At 44.7% G+C, this 20,319-nt stretch overlaps 1 protein-coding gene across 1 annotated transcript in view; it reads left to right on the top strand.

The window, feature by feature from the left end:
* Positions 1 to 20,319, top strand: part of LOC120225136 (neuroblastoma-amplified sequence-like) — a 231,412-nt gene that overhangs the window by 199,023 nt on the left and 12,070 nt on the right. Inside the window, exons 31-32 of the mRNA XM_039223359.1 lie at positions 9,778 to 9,917; positions 13,566 to 13,710. Of these exons, the coding sequence (XP_039079290.1) occupies positions 9,778 to 9,917; positions 13,566 to 13,710 (285 nt within the window). The remainder of the gene's footprint in view (positions 1 to 9,777; positions 9,918 to 13,565; positions 13,711 to 20,319) is intronic.

Raw genomic sequence — 20,319 nt, 5'->3', positions numbered from 1 at the left:
CCTGTTCTGTCTGATCTCAACGCCTGTATTCTTGGCCCTTTACTGTACTTCTTCCCATCTGCCAGGGAAAGATAATCAGCTCCAACATTTGGGTAGCACTGGGCCATGCAGAGCGTGCTCTGTTCATCTTCTCCTTCTGCGGTGACTGCCAGGATTGAGTGTGACTAGGCATGAGGAATGAGGAGTTTGATTCACAAAACAGAATTGGGGCCCTTGGGGGGCTCAGTTGGTTAAGCGTCCAACTTCGGCTCAGGCCATGATCTCACGGTTCATGAGTTTGAGCCCCGTGTTGGGCTCTGTGCTGACAGCTCAGAACCTGGAGCCTGTTTCAGATTCTGTGTCTCCCTCTCTCTCTGACCCTCCCCTGCTCACGCTGTCTGTCTCTCTCTCAGAAATAAATAAAAACATTTGAAAATTTTTTTAAAAAAAATTTAAAAAAAAACAAAGTATTGCTTTATATCCTAGCATTTTTCAGTCTCAGTTCAGAGCACCGGATGTGTTCTCTGCTGCTCAATTAAAACATTCTGGGAAGTGCCACGCCTAATAACTGTTGTACGTAAAATAGTCATCGAAGGTCCTTCCAGCACAGATTATGCACCATTCACTGTATCCTCTGGGGACAGACAAAGAGACTAGACAGTTAGCAGTGAAGTGTCTGGGCGCTTCACACAGAACTGCAGTCACATCCCAGCTTTACCACTCACTCCCTCTGCAGCCTTGGAGAAGTTTCTAAACCTCTCACAACCTCAGTTTCCTTGTCTGTAAAATGGAAATAATGTGTGAATGTGACTACTAAATGACATGATATGTGTACATCTCTAACTCCAGTCCAGGTAAAGGTACCCTGTTAGTGTGGGGATTCCAATCCAGGGGAGCCCATAGATCTAGACGCAAAGAAGTCCACGCCCTGAAGGCTCTAGACACTGCGATAGAAGTCTGCACACTGCATAGGGGCCAGGGGAGGGCACGCAGCCCTGCCTGGAGGTGGTGGGGAAAGACTCCTCTGAGGAAGTGATTCCTGAACCGAGTGCAGTGCAGCAGAGCCCCCAGGGTCCCGTGCGGGTTTCACTGCATTGGTGCAGTGACCGCACGGAAGAGAGATGCGTGAGAAGCAGCGTGCTCAGAGATGTGGTTGTAGGAGAAACCCTCTGACTTCTTCCTGAACAACAGGCTGGGGGCGGGGGGGGGGGAGAGGGGTGCCAGGTAGGGAACAAAAGAGGGGTCAGATTGCCCAGACTTGGCCCTGAACTTGGTACCAGCTGTGAAGATAGAGGCGGGTAAAGAAAGGGGCCCTGTGACTGCTTAGATGTGTGGGGACAGGAAACACATTTGGTGGCCCTCTGATGTTTGCTTAAGTTGCTAAAGACAGTGGCCTGAGGAAAAGAGCAGAGGACACACTGGCTTTGTGGAGAAAGACACTGGAGGTCAGGGCTGTTTTAATTCTAAATAACACCTTGGGAGGTGCGGGGGTGGTGTGGCCAGTAGGGAGACCCTGCTTCTCCCCTTCACTAGGCAGACCTTCTTCAGAGCCTTGCACGTATCCTGGGTCACAGCAGCCTCTTCCTGGGACACATACTGGGGGTTAGCAACTGTCACTGTGGGAACTGCCTCCTCCAGCCCAGGGCACTTCCGCCCCCGCCCCCACCCCCACCCGCACCAGGTCAGCTCGGGACCCAGGGACCCACGTGGGCGCTGTCTGTAGCCGGGGAATCCCCTCCAGGCCTTGTTCCCTGAGGAGCGAGAACCTCAGCCACCTCGCGAGTCGTGCTCCTAACCCCGTGCGTGGCAGTGCTGTCTCCTCATCCCTTTGCGGGACTGGAGAGAAATGTTGGAGGACGCAGGGGAGCAGAGGCGGGAAACATCCCAGCTTGGATGTCACAGAGTGGTCAGGGTGTGAGGCAGCTGGGGGTGGCTTCTCCTATTTTGTTCTTTTAACTTTTAGTTTTGAAACAATTTCACATTTACCCCCCCCCCCAATTGCATTAATCGTAGAGGCAGTGTGACAGCTCATCAGCTCAAATTGGAAGGGGGATTGGCATTAGTACATTGAGAATACTCCTCTACGTGATGCTAATTGTTTTCCATTCACAAAGTCTGGTTATGTGTATTAATATTGATTTCATATTCATACTTATCTGAAGGTCAAATAAGCCACATTGTCCGTGCCCATGGGAAGATACCGAGTTCAGAAGGGGGAGCCTCAGTTTACAGTAGTCATGTTCACTGTCCGCGGCCACAGGGAAATCTCAGGTTAAAGCTGTTTTCACCCGAGCATAAGTGGCTCAGTCCACTTTTTCAAGGACAGTGACTCAATGTGTGATAAGGAGGCTGTAGCTCCTTGAAAAATTGACTTCCACTAGGGGCTAAAGTCCTCTAATTCAGTGAGGACAGAAGCATGGCTTTCAGAAACAAAAGGGAAAGAGGTATCTTTATGTTTAAGTCACATGTGAATTTTGCCCCTTAAAATCCAGTAATGTTCAGTGAGAGGTGTCTGTACGGAGTCATCGCTAGCTGTAGGGTGCCTGTGAAATATTGGATATTTTCACCCCCCCCCGAACCCCGCTCACTGGGAAGAGACAGGGGCATATATTACTTTCTCTTTCACTGGAGAAAAGGATAAAATCAAACAAAACATAGAAGAAAAACTTGTGAGAAATTGCTAATTATTTTCACTCGTCTCCAGAAGGCACGCTATAAAGCCACTGCAAATCCTATATTGTACAAATAAATGAGATTCTAAAAAGAGATGAAAGTTAACTCAGGATCCCATTATCCTAAAACAGCCACATTTCTTTGTATTCTTTTTCTGTCCCATCTAGTCTATTGACCCAACTCTTATTAGAAGAAATCACAGCCCGTATCCTTGTTTCTGCTTTTTTATATGTAGCTATAATATAAATAATACCTCTCATTTATTATGCACCTGCCATGTGCCCATCACTTTGCTGGCTATTTTATTCACACTCTCCTATTTAATAACCAGAACTATCGTATACTACGTGTTACCTTCCTCTTACAGAAGAGGCAGTTAAGCTCAGAAAGGTCCAGCGACACGTCCAAAGCATGACATCTTTCCATGTTACTTTGACTTTATCAGCACTATTTTGAAAGCTGCGTTATTTAATCAAATTACCCCTTTGTCATTATTTTAGAGTCTCCATAGTGAGGTATGTGGAAGCTTTTGCTGGCCACTCCAGTTGGTCTTCCCTCGATGTTAAAATATGTTATATGACCATTTCATCTTGTAGCTGTTTACATACTGTACTGCTCACACTTAACGTGAAGCGTATTTAGATGCTGGGAATACATATCCGAATAGGGCCTGTGCTACCCTCCAGAAAAGAAAGAATCGGATTCTTTCCTAGGTCCGCATTCATGTTCACCCGACACCTTGTGTCCAGATATTCTGGAGAATTTGAATTCCCGTGGTATTAATGCTGATCTGTTCCCATGACTTTTGCAGGCTCTGAGACCCCATTGCTTTCTCTTCTATTGACTCAAAACAATACTTCCCTCTCTTTTTTTTTTCAGATAATTTGTCAGTTGTAAGACATAGTGATTTTCTTCAACTTAAGATTGTTTAATTCTTGTAGCCATTAATGAGCAGCATTCTTAGTTGTGATAGGAAAATATATGCAGTTCTAGTTGTGATAGGAAAATATATTGGGCCAAAACCCATGTCCTTTCTATTTGAAGAAATTTCTTTAGCCAGTCTTCAAGATGAAGGCTGTTCATAACAGATTCTTTTAGTTTTCCTTCCCTGAGAATGGTTTCATTTCCCCTTTTTTTTCCTAAAGGATAGTTTTACTGTATATAGAGTTTGTAGTTGACAGTTCTTTTAATACTTGAGAAATATTGTGCCTCTTCGTTCTGGCCTCTGTGGCTTCACATAAGCAATGCACTGTTCTTAAAATCATTGTCCCCTCTGTAGGTACTGTGTTGTTCTCTCTCTGGCTGCTTTCAAGATTTTTTTTTTTTTGTCTTTTAATTTTTAAGAGTTTAATTATGATGTGTCCAGGCATGGATTTCTTTGAGCTAACTTTCCCTGTTGGGGGTTAGCTCATCTTGAATCTATAGGTTAATATCTTCCACCAGATTTGGGATGTTTTTAAATGTTATTTCTTAAAATACTCTTTAAACTCCACCTTCTTTCTCCCTTCCTTCTGGAAGTCTGAGGAGAAATGATCTTACCTGGCCTGTCTTGTGTTTTTCGATCAGGAGTCAGGAAATACTGAGTCTGAGCATACTTCAGTTGGGGAAGGGGATGCCAGACCCCAGGACATGTGTTGTTCCTTCAATCCTGGGGTCCCAAACCAGTTAACTTTCCTTTTACCACCTTTAGGCATTCTTTTGGGGGCACCTGCGTGGCTCAGTTGGTTAAGCATCCGACTTTGACTCAGGTCATGATCTCATAGTCAGTGACTTCGAGCCCCACCGTCAGGCTCTGTGCTGACAGTTCGGAGCTTGGAACCTACTTCGGATTCTGTGTTTCCCTCTCTCTCTCTGTCCCTCCCCTGCTCATGTGCTGTCTCTCTCTCTCTCTCTCTCTCTCAAAAACAAACATAGAAAAAAAAGTTCCTTTGTTGTCTCTCATTATTTTCAAAGTTTATAGTTGTGCTGAAGAGAGGAGCAGGGAAAAATGGGTCAAAGCCATTTTGTTCAGGCTGGAAGTCCTCTGCATATGTATATCTTTCTTTCTACAAAAATTCATTTTGTTTTGATTACCTGAATTTATTTTTAAAGCCTCATATGATATGATGAACAAGATAAGCTTATGTTAGCTTGGTAAATTTAGATAAATTTAGATGTTTTAACATGTAGACACAAATCCTAAGTTAGCACCTGTATACAAAGTACAGTAAAACCTTGGTTTGCAAGCATAATTTGTTCCAGAAACATTCTTGTAACCCAAAGTACTTGTATATCAAGGCAAATTTCCCCATAAGAAATAATGGAAACTCTGATGATTTGTTCCACAACCCAAAAATATTCATATAAATATATTACAATAATATAATGTAATACAAAATAATAAAGAAAACACAAAATATAAAGAAAAATAAACAAAGGAACCTGGACTTACTTTTGAAAACCTTCGTGGCTGGTGTGAGGGAGACGAGAGAGGACGGTGATTGTGTAGGACGAATTTCACTATCACTAACAGAATCACTGCTATCTATTGGCTCAGTGGAATCGTTTCTTTTAGTGCAACCTTAACAAGGAACCTAACCAATGACACTTGCTTTTGCCTCCTTTTGAGGATTTTGTGGAAATGTGATATTGCATTGACGATCACCCACAATCCCGCAGAGAGAGAGTGAGAGAGAGAGAGAGGGAGGAGAGAGGGAAAGGGAGAAACATTGATTCAATTGTGATCATGTGACGTTTGGTGTCACAAACTACTCGTATTGCAAGATATCGCTCGTTTATCAAGTTAAAATTTATTAGAAACGTTTGCTTGTCTTGGAGAACATCCACAGGGCAAGTTACTCACAATCGAAGGTTTTACTGTGTAGGCTGATTATCTGGCAAAGCATATATTCTTTCTCATGTTAAACATGTACTCAATCCCATTTTCAGGCCCATTTTCTTCTCTCTTGTAAGGTGAAGTTTTTGCAGCTACAGTGGTAGAGAATTTAAAACTGCTCTTTTTTTATTTAAAAAAAATTTTTTTAACATTTATTTTTGAGAGACAAAGCACAAGCAGAGCAGGGGCAGAGAGGGAGGGAGACACAGAATCTGAATTAGGCTCCAGGCTCTGAGCTGTCAGCACAGAGCCCGACGCAGGGCTCAAACTCACAAGCTGTAAGATCATGACCTGAGCTTAAGTCAGATGCTTTACCAACTGAGCCACCTGGATGCCCCAATCTTTCTTTTGTTTAATGTTTATTTATTTATTTTGAGAAAGAGAAACAGAGTGTGAGCATGGGAGGGACAGAGAGAGAGGGAGAGGGAGAATCCCAAGCAGGCTCCATGCTGTCAGCACAGAGCCCGATGTGTGGCTGAGTCCATGAACTGTGAGATCATGACCGGAGCCAAAATCAAAAGTCAGGTTCTCGACCAACTCAGGCACCCAGGTGCCCCTAAAACTGCTTTCTTAAGAGCTGAGCAAATTGAAATTGAAATCCTTCATGATGTGAGGGACTATACAAATGTAACTACACAAAATGGATAATTGTATAAATTTCTATATTTTACACATTTGTACTTTAAACATGAGGTCAGTGCTCTGAAAATTAAGTTACTAATAATTGAAATCGTTAATAATGAACTTTCAGAGGAAAATGTTTCCTGACAAAGACACACTTTAAAAACGTCTGTGTACACAGGGGGAAGGTGTTATACAAAGAAACTCATTGCCAAACACGTGTTAAAAACAGAAACTATTATTTATACATTAATAGAAAAACAAACATATAAAGGTATAATTTATAGTTTTTTAATTTTTATTTTTTTAACATTTGTTTATTTTTGAGAGAGAGAGAGACAGAGCTCAAGTAGGGGAGGGGCAGAGAGAGAAGGAGACACAAAATCTGAAGCAGCCTCCAGGGTCTGAGCTGTCAGCACAGAGCCTGACACGGAGCTTGAACTCATGAACCATGAGATCATGACCTGAGCCAACTCTCCTTTTAGATACACTACATGTCCTAAAAATTTATAGGCTATTGCAGTTTCTGAAAAGAAATCTAAATGATCTTGGGGTGCCTGGGTGGCTCAGTTGGTTAAGCCTCTGACTCTTGATTTCAGCTCAGGTTGTGACCTTACATTTCATGAGATCGAGCTCCACGTCAGGCTCTACTGAGAATGCAGAGCCTGCTTGGGATTCTGTCTCTCTCAAAATAAAAAATATTTTTAAAAAATCTAAATGATCTTGAAAATAAGAACCACTTTTTCCTAATCTTTTCCTTTTCACGGTATCCTCAGGTGACCTATGTAGACTCTACCGTTCATGTAAAGGAACAACTACTTGTGATTAATCACACAGTGGTAAATTATGGAAACTGGGGATTGACACTGCCAAAAGGATTGGAGACATCATTCAGTTGTTTTAACCATTTTTAAAACACTAATCCCATGGGTTGCCTGGGTGGCTCGGTCAGTTAGGCATCCGACTTTGGCCCAGGTCATGATCTCATGGTTCGTGAGTTCGAGCCCCACACCAGGTTCTGTGTTGACTGCACAGAGCCTGCTGGGGATTTTGTCTCTCCCTCTCTCTGCCCCTTCCCCACTCCCTTGTGCACGCATACACTCTCTCTCTCACAAAAATAAGTAAACATTTTTAAAACCTCACAAAACCTTTTCTACACATAAGCTATAAGAACTTGGATTGTAACTCCCACAAGAGCAGCCATTAACCCATCCTTTCTCTCCCGCAGACCTTCGGGCCCCTCCTCAGAACCTCTGAAACTTCAGAGCTTCTCAGAGCCCATTTTTGAGATGAGGAAAATGGGACTCAGAGAGGGACTGTGCCAAAATCACACAGCTAGCCACCAGGCATTATCAGTGGAGACATAATGTCACTACGCAGGCCTCCTCTGAGTCACATTTACTGATCCCCTTCTCAGTGGCATCCTCAGTTTAAGCCTCATGTCTGTCTCTAGTAAAAAAAAAAAAAAAAAACCCAAAATTTATGGCAACTCATGAATATTAGTATCACCGTCCTGTGCTACAATATTTTATAAATGATGGATTGTCTACCTTGATTCATTTGAATATCCATTAGTTCATACACTCGATAAGCACTCTGTGTCTACTGTCTGTCAGGTGTTATTTTAAGGAGTGGGGATAAACCAGTGAACAAATAAAGGAAAGTCTCTGTTTTCAAGGGGCTTCCATTCTTATGGGAGAAGAAGGGGAAGAAACAAATACATATGAAATGTCTCCCATCCTTATAAATGCAAAACAAGGGGAGGGGACAGATGGTGTAGGGCAGGATGCTACTTGAGGTGGACAGTTACACAGTACTTTCCCCGATGAGGTGACATTTGAGGAATATGAAGGAAATAAGCGAATGCGCCATCCAGATATCTACAGAGAGAACGTGCCAGGCAGAGAAAACAGGTCAGAGTTCCCGAGGGACAGGCATGTGTGGTGGACCACCTGAGAGACCCCGAGAGACCCCAAGCCTGGAGAGGAGTTAAAGGTGGGCGGTTAGGTAAAAACAGGTGGATGTCTTGAGTTTGGAAACTTTTTTAACATTTCTTTATAAATAAGTGAGAAAATATTGCCACACTCCCAATTAGACTACCTATTTAAATAATTCAGGGCTCGCTTGTGTAGCTTATTGCGTCCGCTAATTCCAGAACATTCTGATCTGATCATAATTACATGTTGGCTCTGCCACTTGGTGGCCATGTTACCAGGACAGATAAACCTGTTTCTGCATCTATAAAGGGAGGTTAATAACGTCTGTGTTGTTTCCCACCCAAAACAGTTTTAAGGGTGAACTCTTCCTGGGTCATCAAATGATTTCAAAAACAACAAAATGCTTTTGAGTTCTTAGTCCATGGAAGAATGCCGTGGGGCTTTCAAGCAGGTTTTGATCTCCATGTGAGCAGGACTTCCCCTAATAATTATTGATCATCTCATAGTACATACCAAGTTTTGTGAGAATACAGGCTGTATGCTGTGACTTTTTCGGGTGGCTACTGGGATCAGAGCCAGAATGACCGTGAAATTAAATGCTTTGGAAATATGTATTTATACAGAAAATTTAGCAAATGTATAGGTAACCATCCATTCTCTTATTCCTTCAAGGCATCTATCATCTTCTGAGTCTAACGGACTCATCTGTGTTAAGAGAGGCTGGGGAACAGGCCACCAGCTCTCGGCTTATTTTATATCTACAACTCCTCTCTAACTTAACACAGCAAACGTTTCCATCCACAGAGTGCTGGAGATGTGATTCGTTTCAGAACTGCCTCAGTGTAAATAAAGGAAATATCATTCACTTAGGCAATGAGAGGAAGAATTCATGTTCTTTACTTGATCAAGACTTCATTTGCTTCGGAAACTGAGATTCGAATAAAAGATATTTTGTTTTATGTTGATGTGTAACAAAATTCATGACAAATACACTTCAGTCAATTCTTTCATTTCAAATTGGAGAAGTTTTCTAAACATGAAGACTTAGCAATAATAATGCTAAAATGAGAAGTAGAAGTGCATTGAGGATAACTGGAACTAAAAAAAAATTGGCTAATGTTAAGATGAATTATTATAGTTTCATATAAAATAATTCTGTATTTTAACTTAAAAAATTAAGAATCAGTAAGCCAGCCCTCTGCAAATCTACTTGTTTAAATTTATTTTTGTAAGGAACGTTGAGAACCTTGCTGCGTTTTGTCCTAAACAGTGTTTAAAATTAATGTTCTTTTTTTTTTTTTTTTTAAATGTTTTATTTATCTCTGAGACAGGGAGAGAGACAGTGTGAGCAGGGGAGGGTCAGAGAGAGAGGGAGACACAGAATCCGAAATAGGCTCCGGGCTCTGAGCTGTTAGCACAGAGCCTGACGCAGGGCTCAAACCCACCAACCGTAAGATCATGACCTGAACCGAAGTCGGATGCTTAACCGACTGAGCTGTCCAGGTGCCCCTAACATTAATGTTTTAAGTTGCATAAGGCACAGAGCTTTTGAAGGAGGGCAGCGGTGTTAAATCGTAGCTCCCAACACATTGTAAAACCTTTGGAGACGGTTTCCTCAGAGTCATCAAATGCGGATTCTTCTGTGAACCATCAATCTTTGCCACCAGTGTCACATGTGTCTTTCCACTTCAGGTGGACGTAGCCGACGTTGAGAACGAAGAAAATCGCTATTCTCTCTTCATGGAGCTCCTGGAATGCAGCCACCAAGAGGTCGAGTTTCAGCACTTGATTTTGCTCCTGCAGGCCTGGCCACCTATGAAACATGACCATGTGTGAGTGTCAGCCTCAAGTTAGATTTCTTTTGTCCGCTCTTCACTTTTACAATTGTTGGTACCTTCAAAAGAGCTGATGCAACGAAATATATAAAATCAGCGTCAACTTTTGGAGGAAATTAAAATTGGTGGGGTTTTGTTTTGTTTTGTTTTGTTTTTTGGAAATATTGCCGTTCCTTTCCATTTCTCCTTGCCCCTACAGCCGAATATTTTATTCAAAAATATCAGACCGCGCTTAGTAGTAACATCTGATTTGTAATGTCAGCAAAATAATTTTGTTCCAGTATTTTCACCAGGAAATGTTTTGAGTCTCTTTTAACACAACTTGCAACGCTAACATGAGAATCCATGTGGAATAAATTGATAGTTCCCATTTATTGAGGATACACAGTGTTATGTGCCATTTATGCTTATTATAATTCACTCCGTAAACCTCCATGGAGGGTGACATTATCTAATTTTATAAAGAGGGGGTGGGAATTCAGAAGCTGAGTAACTGCAGACCCCGCATGGTTACTAAGTGGACGAGGCAGAGAGAGGGCTCACTGGACCTCCGGCCGCCTTCACAGCCCATGTTTCCTGCATGTCGTGCTGAGCTCGCAGCTGCCGCTCCGGGCCGCACGCGGCAGTCCCGCGGTCCCCGTGCTGTCGGCCGAGGATCCCTGAGGAGGAAGTGGCCGGCTTTCTTCTGGGCGCATATGCTGTCTGTCGTGAACTGCTGCTCCTCGTTGGCACAGAAGAGGAGCGCCCACCCGTGCCTCCGTTCCAAGTGCCCGCCCGCTCCACGACTCATCTGCCCCCCACCCCCAAACCCAGTGCGCATCTCTGTGCCTCAGAAGCCAAAGAAGGTTTTCCTGAAGATAAATATTCTGTGAGCAGTTTTTAAAGGACTGCCAACAAACATCTAGAAAAGACTCCACCTTAACCCGAGGAGGAGACTGTTAGGAATTTCTGAAGCAAACTAAGCAAAGGGTGGTTTTGTTTTGTGTCCAACCAAGTGGAGTGTAGTGGCCATTTTGTGGTGTAGACGCCGTGCAGATAGGTAGCTTTTTCTTTTAATTTTTTTTAATGTTTTATTTATTTCTGAGAGAGAGAGAGAGAGAGACATCGTGAGCAGGGGAGGGTCAGAGAGATCGGGACACACAGAATCTGAAGCAGGCTCCAGGCTCTGAGCTGTCAGCACAGAGCCTGACATGGGGCTCGAACCCAGGAACTGTGAGATCATGACCTGAGCCAAAGTCGGACACTTAGCTGACTGAGCCACCCAGGTGCCCCAATACGTAGCTTTTAAGATTAGGTTCTACCTTTATGGTCTGAAGCCCCGCAGTACAGGTTGTCACATGAAAGCCTTTAGGCTTCCGCGTGGTAGTGTGTCCAAGCGGCATTTCCATTTGGTGCCGGCTGTCACGGCGGAGCTGCCCTGCTGGGCTGGCTGAGTCTGCGTCTCTGTGCACTTTCCAGACGACTGTTAGGTGAGGAGAATGTGCAGTAGACTCACTAGTTAGATTGTCAGTGTTGCTTTGCTTTTCAAGAAAATGATTAGGGTTGCGTTGTAGATCTCTTCATGCCTTCAAAATGGATCTCTTGGGTTTAAAGAGAATTTTCAAAATCAGGAAATGACACCGTCTAGTGGATTAATTTACTGTGGTTTTACGGTTTCTTGTACTTTGAGAACAACAACCATTTCAGATCCCTGACCTACCCACACGTAGTAAACTCAGTTTAATCACTTAAGGCATTTATTGCATTTTAAACAATGTGTTAGCAGATTTTAAAATCCTGGTTTTTAAAGGTATATTCTTTTGTAGCCAGAATGAGGTGAAATTAGTAAATTGCTAACCTATGTTCTCAAAACCTCCTTTATGAAACCATTAGAGTCAAAACAAAGCATTACCGGTCTGCTTAACCCCTCTTACCAGCTGTGTCTCCATCCAGAAGGGTACCTGAGGACAAGTCAAAGAAAATGTCTTTCTGCGGCTTTTTTCCTGTCCCAAATTTGTGTTTTACCACAAGACACTGTAGGATGGGGCGCCTTACCAGTAGGTTCTTAGAAGTACTTTTGAGTCCCTTTTCTGTTCCCAGATAATCAAATGTATGACTTTACTTCCAAAATCACCTCCCCACCCCACCCCACCCCCCCATAAAAGGAAGAGGGGAGGAAAAGTCAGGAAAGGCAGGAGGAAGGGCAGGACAGTGTGACAGTGGTTGAATGTTGTCAGTTTAAACAACAAAGGTAAAAACCGAGAACTCTGCTCCATCCACATGATTGCTAATCTACTGGAACCATCTGTGGGTTTTCGGTTTTATTCTCCTGTGGGAAAATGCATGAGAGGAATAATAGATTCATACTTAGGGGAGATTTATAATTCTCATCCACTGTATCAAAACTGGCTGGTGAAAAACGCATTTTGATAATTGTCACCAAAGCCACCTCCAGCAGGCCAGCGTTCCTGCTGCCGTGCGGCGGCTGGTGGAGAAAACCCAGGGGGGCAGAATTCAGACTTTGAAAGAAGAAAGCAGAGGCCGAGTCCTTAAGTGTAAGACTTCTCGGGCCACCAGACACTCTCTGCGCTTTGTTTGTACCTTGAATAAGCAGGACTCTTTGTCCTCACACATTGTTAGTTCGAGCTGAGACACAAAGGCTCTGCCAAAGGCTGGTATTGTGAGTCCCTTTGCCATTGTTACACTTGACATTTTTCTTAGGGGGAAAGGGATAAAGTCCTTTCAGGGCAAGAACCATCCTCAGGTGTTGTGTGTCTAGAATCTAGAGCCATGCTACTGAGACCACAGCCTCTTCATCAATAGGAAAATTATTTTAAAACATGGCAAGTAAAATTGGCACCCTGTTCCTGGGGCCATGGAATAATGTACATTTACCTTGTCTCTCAAAACGTAAATTGGGACGTTTGTATGAAGCATGAGGCTGTGACATCCGGAGGAGGGAAACAGAAGGCAAACTTTGTGTGCTTTCGTGTTTCGGAAGCAGGGAAGCTGTGTGAAGGGCACAGCGTGATCTCACTACCACTCGCACGTTGCTTCCTTGGTCTGTGCGCAGGCTGACCTCTGCGGCACCCTGACTGTCCTTCGGCCCCGGGGCCCTGAGTGTGTCATCGTCGTATGGTGAACAAAAGCCAATATTTAGGCAGCGAATAGTGAAATGTGCCTGCGATTAAGAGCGATAGTGCACAATTATGAACATCATTCATTGATGTATAAGAATAAGGCAAGTTTGCAAGGAAAACACTCAATTGCTCTTTCAGAATGAAAAGGAACTGAGGCCCAGAGAGGTTGGGTGGCTTCCCCAGCACTAAACGACCAAGCTCAGAGAGCTTCAGTGACTTCCCTGAGTCACCCAAGTAGGAAGCTGGGAGCCACCCGGGGAGCCCAGGGTGGCGCTGCCCTCAGTGTCTGCCCACGGCCTCCACGCTGCTGGGCAGGTGGCGATGCCCCTGCGAGCCGTGTTCGCTGGAAGGGGTTCTCTCTCCTTCGCGACAGGCTTGAGGGAACACAGCACCTACACTGTGACTGCCGTTGGCCCAAAGCATTTCGCTTCAAAAGGTGGCGTTTCTTCTCTCTTTAAAAATTCCATGCCGCGGTTGTCACAGCGTGAATCACTCACTCCCGGTGCCTGGTGTGTCTCCCCCTCAGACCCGGCGTCCCCGGCAACCCGTGGGTGAGACTGGCAACAGCCATGCTGACCAGGTGTAGGACGGGGAACAGAGACGGACTGGGGAACGAGGTTTTGAAGATGTGCCGCTCCTTATATGACACCGCGCAGATGCTCCCCGCAGAGGTAAGCGCGTATTTAAAGGGCCTTTCCCGGGCAGGGGGCCGGGGGGGTGGGGGGGATGGGGTTGGGGGTTGGGACGGGGGCGGGTGGCCCTTTTCCTCTTAGAAGCAGTTGCCCGTGACCGTGCTTGAGCACCACGTGGCTGAAGCCATCAGTAGGCAAAGGCCCCTAATGTGTAACAGACCGAGTGAAGAAAAGGCGTCCTGAGAGCGTGCCCTGAGGTGGTGTTGCCTCTGCTGGACCTCTGAAGCCTGGGACCTTTCCCGGTTCCTTCTGGATGTCCTTTCGGGTCTCACTCAGGCTGACGTCCCAAGGGGCCCGGGACCAGGGCCAGCCCCTTCGTCGTCTGTGCCCGAGCCAGTCCAGCTGGTGACGGAGCAGCAAGCGTCAACGCCCCTCTGGGCAGGTAGCCAGCCACCCCTGCTTCTATGCACTCTTTGCCATTGTCGTAGTAAGATCGCACGACCACGGTGCGATCCTCTGTAAACACTGTAAAGACAGCCCCCTACATTTTGACCCTCATTCTCTATTTGACCCCGCAATTTGGCTCCCACAGAGGCATTTGTTTTATATATATATACATAAGCACATATGGATTACAGCTCCCTGCTCTGAATCTGACCTCCGCAGTGTGTTGTTTGAGCAATGTCTACACATCTTAAAAATAAGCGTGTGGATAATGGCACTAAATTGATTAATTGGTTTTCAAGTTCCTACCACATAGGAGATAAACTTGAAACCAAAATTGTAAATGTGATTCTTGGAATCCTCACTGTAATCACTCAAGGAAAATATTCTCATTATGAATGTACATTTAATGGATTGTTTTCTGAATGAGGGACTGGCTAAGTGTTTTCTGATTGAAGTTTAAAATATTTTCTCCATTTAAAGAAGGTTTCCAACCACCATAATGACAAAATTCTTCTCTAAAATATTTATTTATTTTTATTTTTTTTAATGTTTTATTTTTGTGAGAGAGAGAGAGAGAGAGAGAGAACAAGCTGGGGAGGGGCAGAGATAAAGGAAGACACAGAACCTGAAGCAGGCTTCGGGCTCCAAGCTGTCAGCACAGAGCCGGACACGGGGCTCAAACCCATGAACTGTGAGATCATGACCTGGGCCAATGTCGGACGCTTAACCAACAGAGCCCCCGAGGCGCCCAATCTTCTATAAAATATTTAAAGTCCCATCACCAGCAATAACTTCCCTTTATACCACAGCATGTGATTTGCTGGCCCCTGCTACGTATTTACCTGTGACCTGTCACACTATGTTGTGAGCGCCGGAAGGGTGGGACCCATGCCTGTGTGTCATTTCTCACCCACGGCAGGATTCAGCATACTGTGTGGAGTGGGGACTCAACACAATTTATTGCCCTTGCCAGGGTGGGTGGTATGTACGTAATGAGGGGCTCACCTCTGCCTTGTTAGGTTGGGACCACATGCCAGAAGTGCCCATTCTGCGGGACCTGGGTTGGGGAAATGTTGTTTAGGACCACCTGCCTCTATATCGCAAGCTGCTGGTAACAGCAGGAGCTAGCGTTTGCTACACTCCCGGGCTTCCACTTCCATCGTCCCACTGAACCCTCACCACCACTGGTAAGGAGGTTCCTTGACCTTCATTTAACAACTGATGGAACTGAGGCTCTGAGAGCAAAGGCCCGGCTCCTGGTCACTCAGGCAACAAAGGGCGGATCTGGTCGTCACACCAAGGCTTCGCTTGAATGCTTGGAAAATAAACACTTCCAAGTGAGCCATTCTTCCTACACTTGGGGTGTTTGCATATTGAAGTGTATGTTTTGTGTGGTTGGATAAGTTTCATTGTCATCTTGTCTCCTTTTGTATGATACTTCCTTCAAGAAGGGCCTGTAGTGTGTTGGCTCTAGATTATTAGTGTTTTAGATGTAAGAGTGTCGAGATCTCTATCATTACCTGGAGAATTTGGTTTATTTAAATATCCTTATTGGTCGGGTTTTACTACCGTTAGTTCTGAGGCAAGGACTAGCTGAGAACATGGCCACTGCATCTTTGACCCTGACATCATACCATTAGCTACATAATTGAGGTTCAGTAACAGTTACATGTGTTATCTTGCACCCACCCAGCAGCAGGTGACAAACATATCTGAGTGTCCAAGGCAGTAGTGAGAGCTGTCAGCATTGCATGTGAAGTTTAGGGGCGACCTTCGAGGACATGCAGGGAGAAGTATGTTCTTCTTTTTTATTGACTAACGCATAGTAAGTTATGATCTGTTTCCTATTTTAAAAAAAGGAGTTGGTTCTTGAGTGAGAAGTTAAATACCTATAATGATTCAGCTTCCTAATATGCTGCTACAGCCAGGTGGAGGTGCTCTGACAAATGGAATAATATTTTATGTACAGTGGTCTCGCTTTTTCTCAGACTTATCGGATCAGTGATTCCCGAGTGTTTTAAGGAACTCAGAATGGATAGCACAGTGCCTGAAGCACACATCTATTAGAGTATTCCTCACACACCAGGGAAGGGGATTAGAGCCTCTGTTCTTTGTGGGGACTGGGAGCCCCGAAGGGCAGGAGCCATTGGACGTACGGGAGCCCTGGAGATGCATGAAATTGTCCTCAATTTCATGGGCTCATGTTGTGGCCCAGTCTGGAAAAGGACTTCTTCTGGCCCCTGAAACTAACAAGGAGTTCCATCCTGTGATCCCCGAGGCGACTCTGGTTCTGAGTATTCCCAAAGGTCCCAAGGCCTTTGAGGAGGATGACCTGAGGCTGTCTGTTTACAGCTGCACCCATAGCACATAATCCACGACTTTTCCCTCAGCCCACAGTTCTCTCGGGGCAGGGAGGAAGGTACTGGGTTGAAGCCCATGTTGATGTAGGTTATTATCGCTTCTCTATTCCGGTTTGATGAGAGAGAGTTATTATCAAGCGAGTTGTGTTGCCACAGCAGCTTTTCTTTATTCCTCATGCTACCTCAGTTCTGTCTTGTAATTGGGTATGTTTACAGATTTTTTTTTTTTTTTCTGAGGATGCCGTGCTTAAAAGAACCTTGCAAATGTTAGGTACTATTTTTATTGATTGTTAAATGTGCTCAAATGTGAGTTAAAATTGTTACAAAGGAAGGAACATTGTAATTAAGAAATGGAAATGTCTTCTTAAGTTTATTTTACCACATTTGGAAATTACATTGTCTAATTTCAGAAGCACATAATATTTAATATCACTCTGGTGATGAAATTCTCCATAACTTGCTTTTTAAAAATCTAGTACCTTTGGTTGCTCTACTCTGTGGTTTATAAAGTACGTTTGCCCACCTGTCTAGGACAGGGTGCTTCATCTGCATTTCCCGTCTCCCCACCGAGTTCCCATAGTCAGAGATTTTTTTTCTGTTCTTCATGACTCTTCAGAAAGTCTTTAGGTGATGCCTGCCATTGTTCGTGGTCGTTGGTTACTTCCTGCCATGTTGGTTTTGCTGATGGAAACTATTACCAGAAGGATAAAATCAGTGTTGCTCCCAGATCGTATGTCTGCAGTCTTGAAAGTTCTGTATCCTTCTTCTTAGCTTGTATCCATGGCAATATTTGAAGTGTTCTCAGGAATGGGGGATATTCAGAATTAGAAACTAGCATAAAACAGATTCTTGGCATTTACAGATTTAAACTTCCAAGTTCCAGCTATTTGTGACTGACCCTGGAAGTGCGTGGTTTTGCTGAAGCACTGCATGAGCTAGAGGCACGGATGCTCTGGGTCAGGTGTTTGGGAGTTAGACGCCCAGCTAATGAGTGAGCCTCGCTAGTCTGCAGCCTCTCCGTCTCAGTGCGATTGTTCTCTCTCATGGTGGAGGTACTTTTGATAGTGTCTAGAATTTGATTCGCAGATCAGATGACACGCACCCCTGTAACCCTCTGCCCTCCACTCCTGCTGCAGGCCCTGACACGTTTGTGGGCAGGCTACCCCAGGATGAGCAGGAAGGCTGTGAGGCCAAAAGGACCATTAGCAGACGGGTCCTGTTTCTTTGACAGCCATCAGCCACAGGGACTGTGCCTTGGGGGCATCACCATCAATCACATTTGTGCTGGGTTCTGGCCTGGCTTTGGGCCCAGACACACCTCTTCCTTTTCATTCAAGGCCCCTTGTTCTGTATCCTGATGGCCAGACAGGTTTGAGCTGAGAAGGTGCTGATGAGGTGTTTTATGGTTTTCTTTGTGACTTCGTCCTTTCTTAGAGCTTCTCAGATCCCCCCTATAAATCTCCTGAGAAATTCTTCTTGTAACACAGGGGAAAATACTGAAGAACCTAGTATAGTAGGTTAGCTAACTGTTAGCTAAGAGATAGAAAGTACTCAGTAGCTCAGAAAGTACTCCTCCATTCTTGGATATCCTTGACTTTATACTTCAGGTAAAGTATATTTCCGTCAGCAAAACCATCATGGCCGTAAGTCAGCAAGTACCACGAGCACCAGCAGCATGACACAAAAGCACTCGAAAGAGCCATGAAGAAAAAACAAACTTCTAACTATGGGAACGTAATCAGGGGATGGGAAATGGGGAGAAGGAAAAGGTAAGTCCCTTTAAGTACCGTGTCCTAGGCAGTTAGGCGAACGTACTTCAGCATTATTTATCCATTGTGCCTGCTCAGAGGGGCATACGGGTTATTTTGATAAAGATTGTCTTCAAAGCTAAGGTCAGTCAAGTGATATGCTTAGTCTAAATATCATCAATTTCTGAGAAATACCTGTTACAGAGAACTTAATGAGTAAGTAAATATAAGTGCTGGAAGGGAATGATATACAAATATTTTTAGGTATAGTATCTACTGAGCCAATTTAGAATACAGAGAAGGGAAAATATTCTTGTCCTCAAGTGAGGCAGCTGAACAAATGAATAATTACAGGATCGCAAGATGACAAATAGTGTAGGAAATATTGACAAAGTATAGTCGGAATGTAGGAGTTGCTGAGCATTGGAAATCCAAGGCAGCTTAGTGGGAAATGGGGTTTTCCTGTGCCCTTTCCAGCTGAGACTCAAAGAACCAATGGTGATGCATCAGAAAGAAAAACGACCAAGGTCACTTCCTCTGCCCAGACCCAGAGGTCTGTGGGAACTCAACCCTGCAGCTGCACCACCAGCACGGTAGCCACTGGCCGCATGTGGTTATTAAAACTTTAAGGAAAATGGAATAAAAATGTAAAAGCCGAGCCTCAGTTGCAGCAGCCAGATTGCAGATGCTCCCTGGCTGCATGAGGCTCCTGGCTGCCGTGTTGGACAGAACGTTCTGCCGTGGCCGCCAGGTCTCCTGGGCCGCACGGTCTGAGCGCTGAGGAAAGGGCAGGTGGGGGAGCATCGCAGTGACGTTCCCGCAGGAGGAGGTGGAGGGCGACAGAAGCAAGTTGGTGCAGGACAGCTGTGTGGCATCGTCGTAGGCGAGAGTCTGCATTTCATCCTCCCACACACTCGCTGCGGGTGCTGGCATCTCACATGACAACTCTGCAGTCTCTTGGCCCCCAGGGCTCAGGGAGGCTCCTCTCTAGGACTGTGTGCTTTAGGGCACCCAGAGCGTGAGGCAGGATCCATGATGCGTGGAGTGCACGTTTTACAAACGTGCTCCCTGCCAGGGTTGATCCTCCCCACCCAAGTTTACGCAGCACGACCTTCCAGTCTGAAGGCCTTGCTGATTTCCAGCAGAGATGTGCAAGGAGAAAGGGAAAAATAGCCCAGTGAGTGGGATTCTGAAGACGCTCTTCTCCTGGGGGCTTTAAATAGGAGCTTCTTTTGTGTAGGCTTCATAATCACATAAAGAAATTATTAAAATGTCCTAAATTTGAGGTTTTTGTCTATGAGATGCTGCTGTTGGAGTAGCATAGGAGAGAGACCAGTCCCGTGGGGGACAGGGATTCTTAGTTCCTTCAAAAACAACCCCTGTTTTGTGGGACGGGGTTGTACTCATTGTCTGGTCCTTGACAAAGAACAGATGTTCTGTCCTTTCTCTTGTAGCTACAGTCAGGACGCCGGGGAGCATGTAGCTCAGCGGAGAGGAAGAGCTTGCAAATGTACTGTCTGTGTTCTTATACTTGTGTTGTGGAGGACGATCACTTATTATCTTAGATAAACTCTTGCTCTCTGATGACAGGTTCAGCCGGAATAATAAAGGGCTGAGAATAAAATTCAGATGCATATGTGGAGATCCAGATTTTTGGACCACAGATACTTTTCATGAAACATTCAGTTCACCTTGACAGGAGAATTATAAACAGGTTTTTAAATATTTAAGTGGCTGATTTTTATTGTTGCAGAGGATAACCGGCTCTGTTTGATATTAGCAACTGGTAATCACTTGTATCATTTAAGTGTCTCCTCACATACACACATAGGCAAAGGAGATATAATTACCTCCATTTTACTTGTGAGGAAACAGCTCTGAGAGATTAGGAGAATAGACTACAGTCCTGTATCCATCCGGTGGGATACTATGCAGCCGTTAAACACATATCTGATGAATATCAAGTGAATAACTGATAGCGCCGGAAGATGTTTGCAATATATGGTGAAGTGAGTCAGGCAGGTACCAAACCCTGACTCAGATCGGTGTGGTCCCGTGTGTGCTTTCGACACACGCGCTCCCAGAAAAAGTGT

Source organism: Hyaena hyaena, unplaced genomic scaffold (genome assembly GCF_003009895.1).
Source record: "Hyaena hyaena isolate Hyena2069 unplaced genomic scaffold, ASM300989v1 scaffold_1348, whole genome shotgun sequence".
NCBI classification, from domain to species: domain Eukaryota; kingdom Metazoa; phylum Chordata; class Mammalia; order Carnivora; family Hyaenidae; genus Hyaena; species Hyaena hyaena.
Note: the sequence above shows the minus strand (reverse complement) of the source record. Positions and strands in the feature narration are given on the sequence as shown.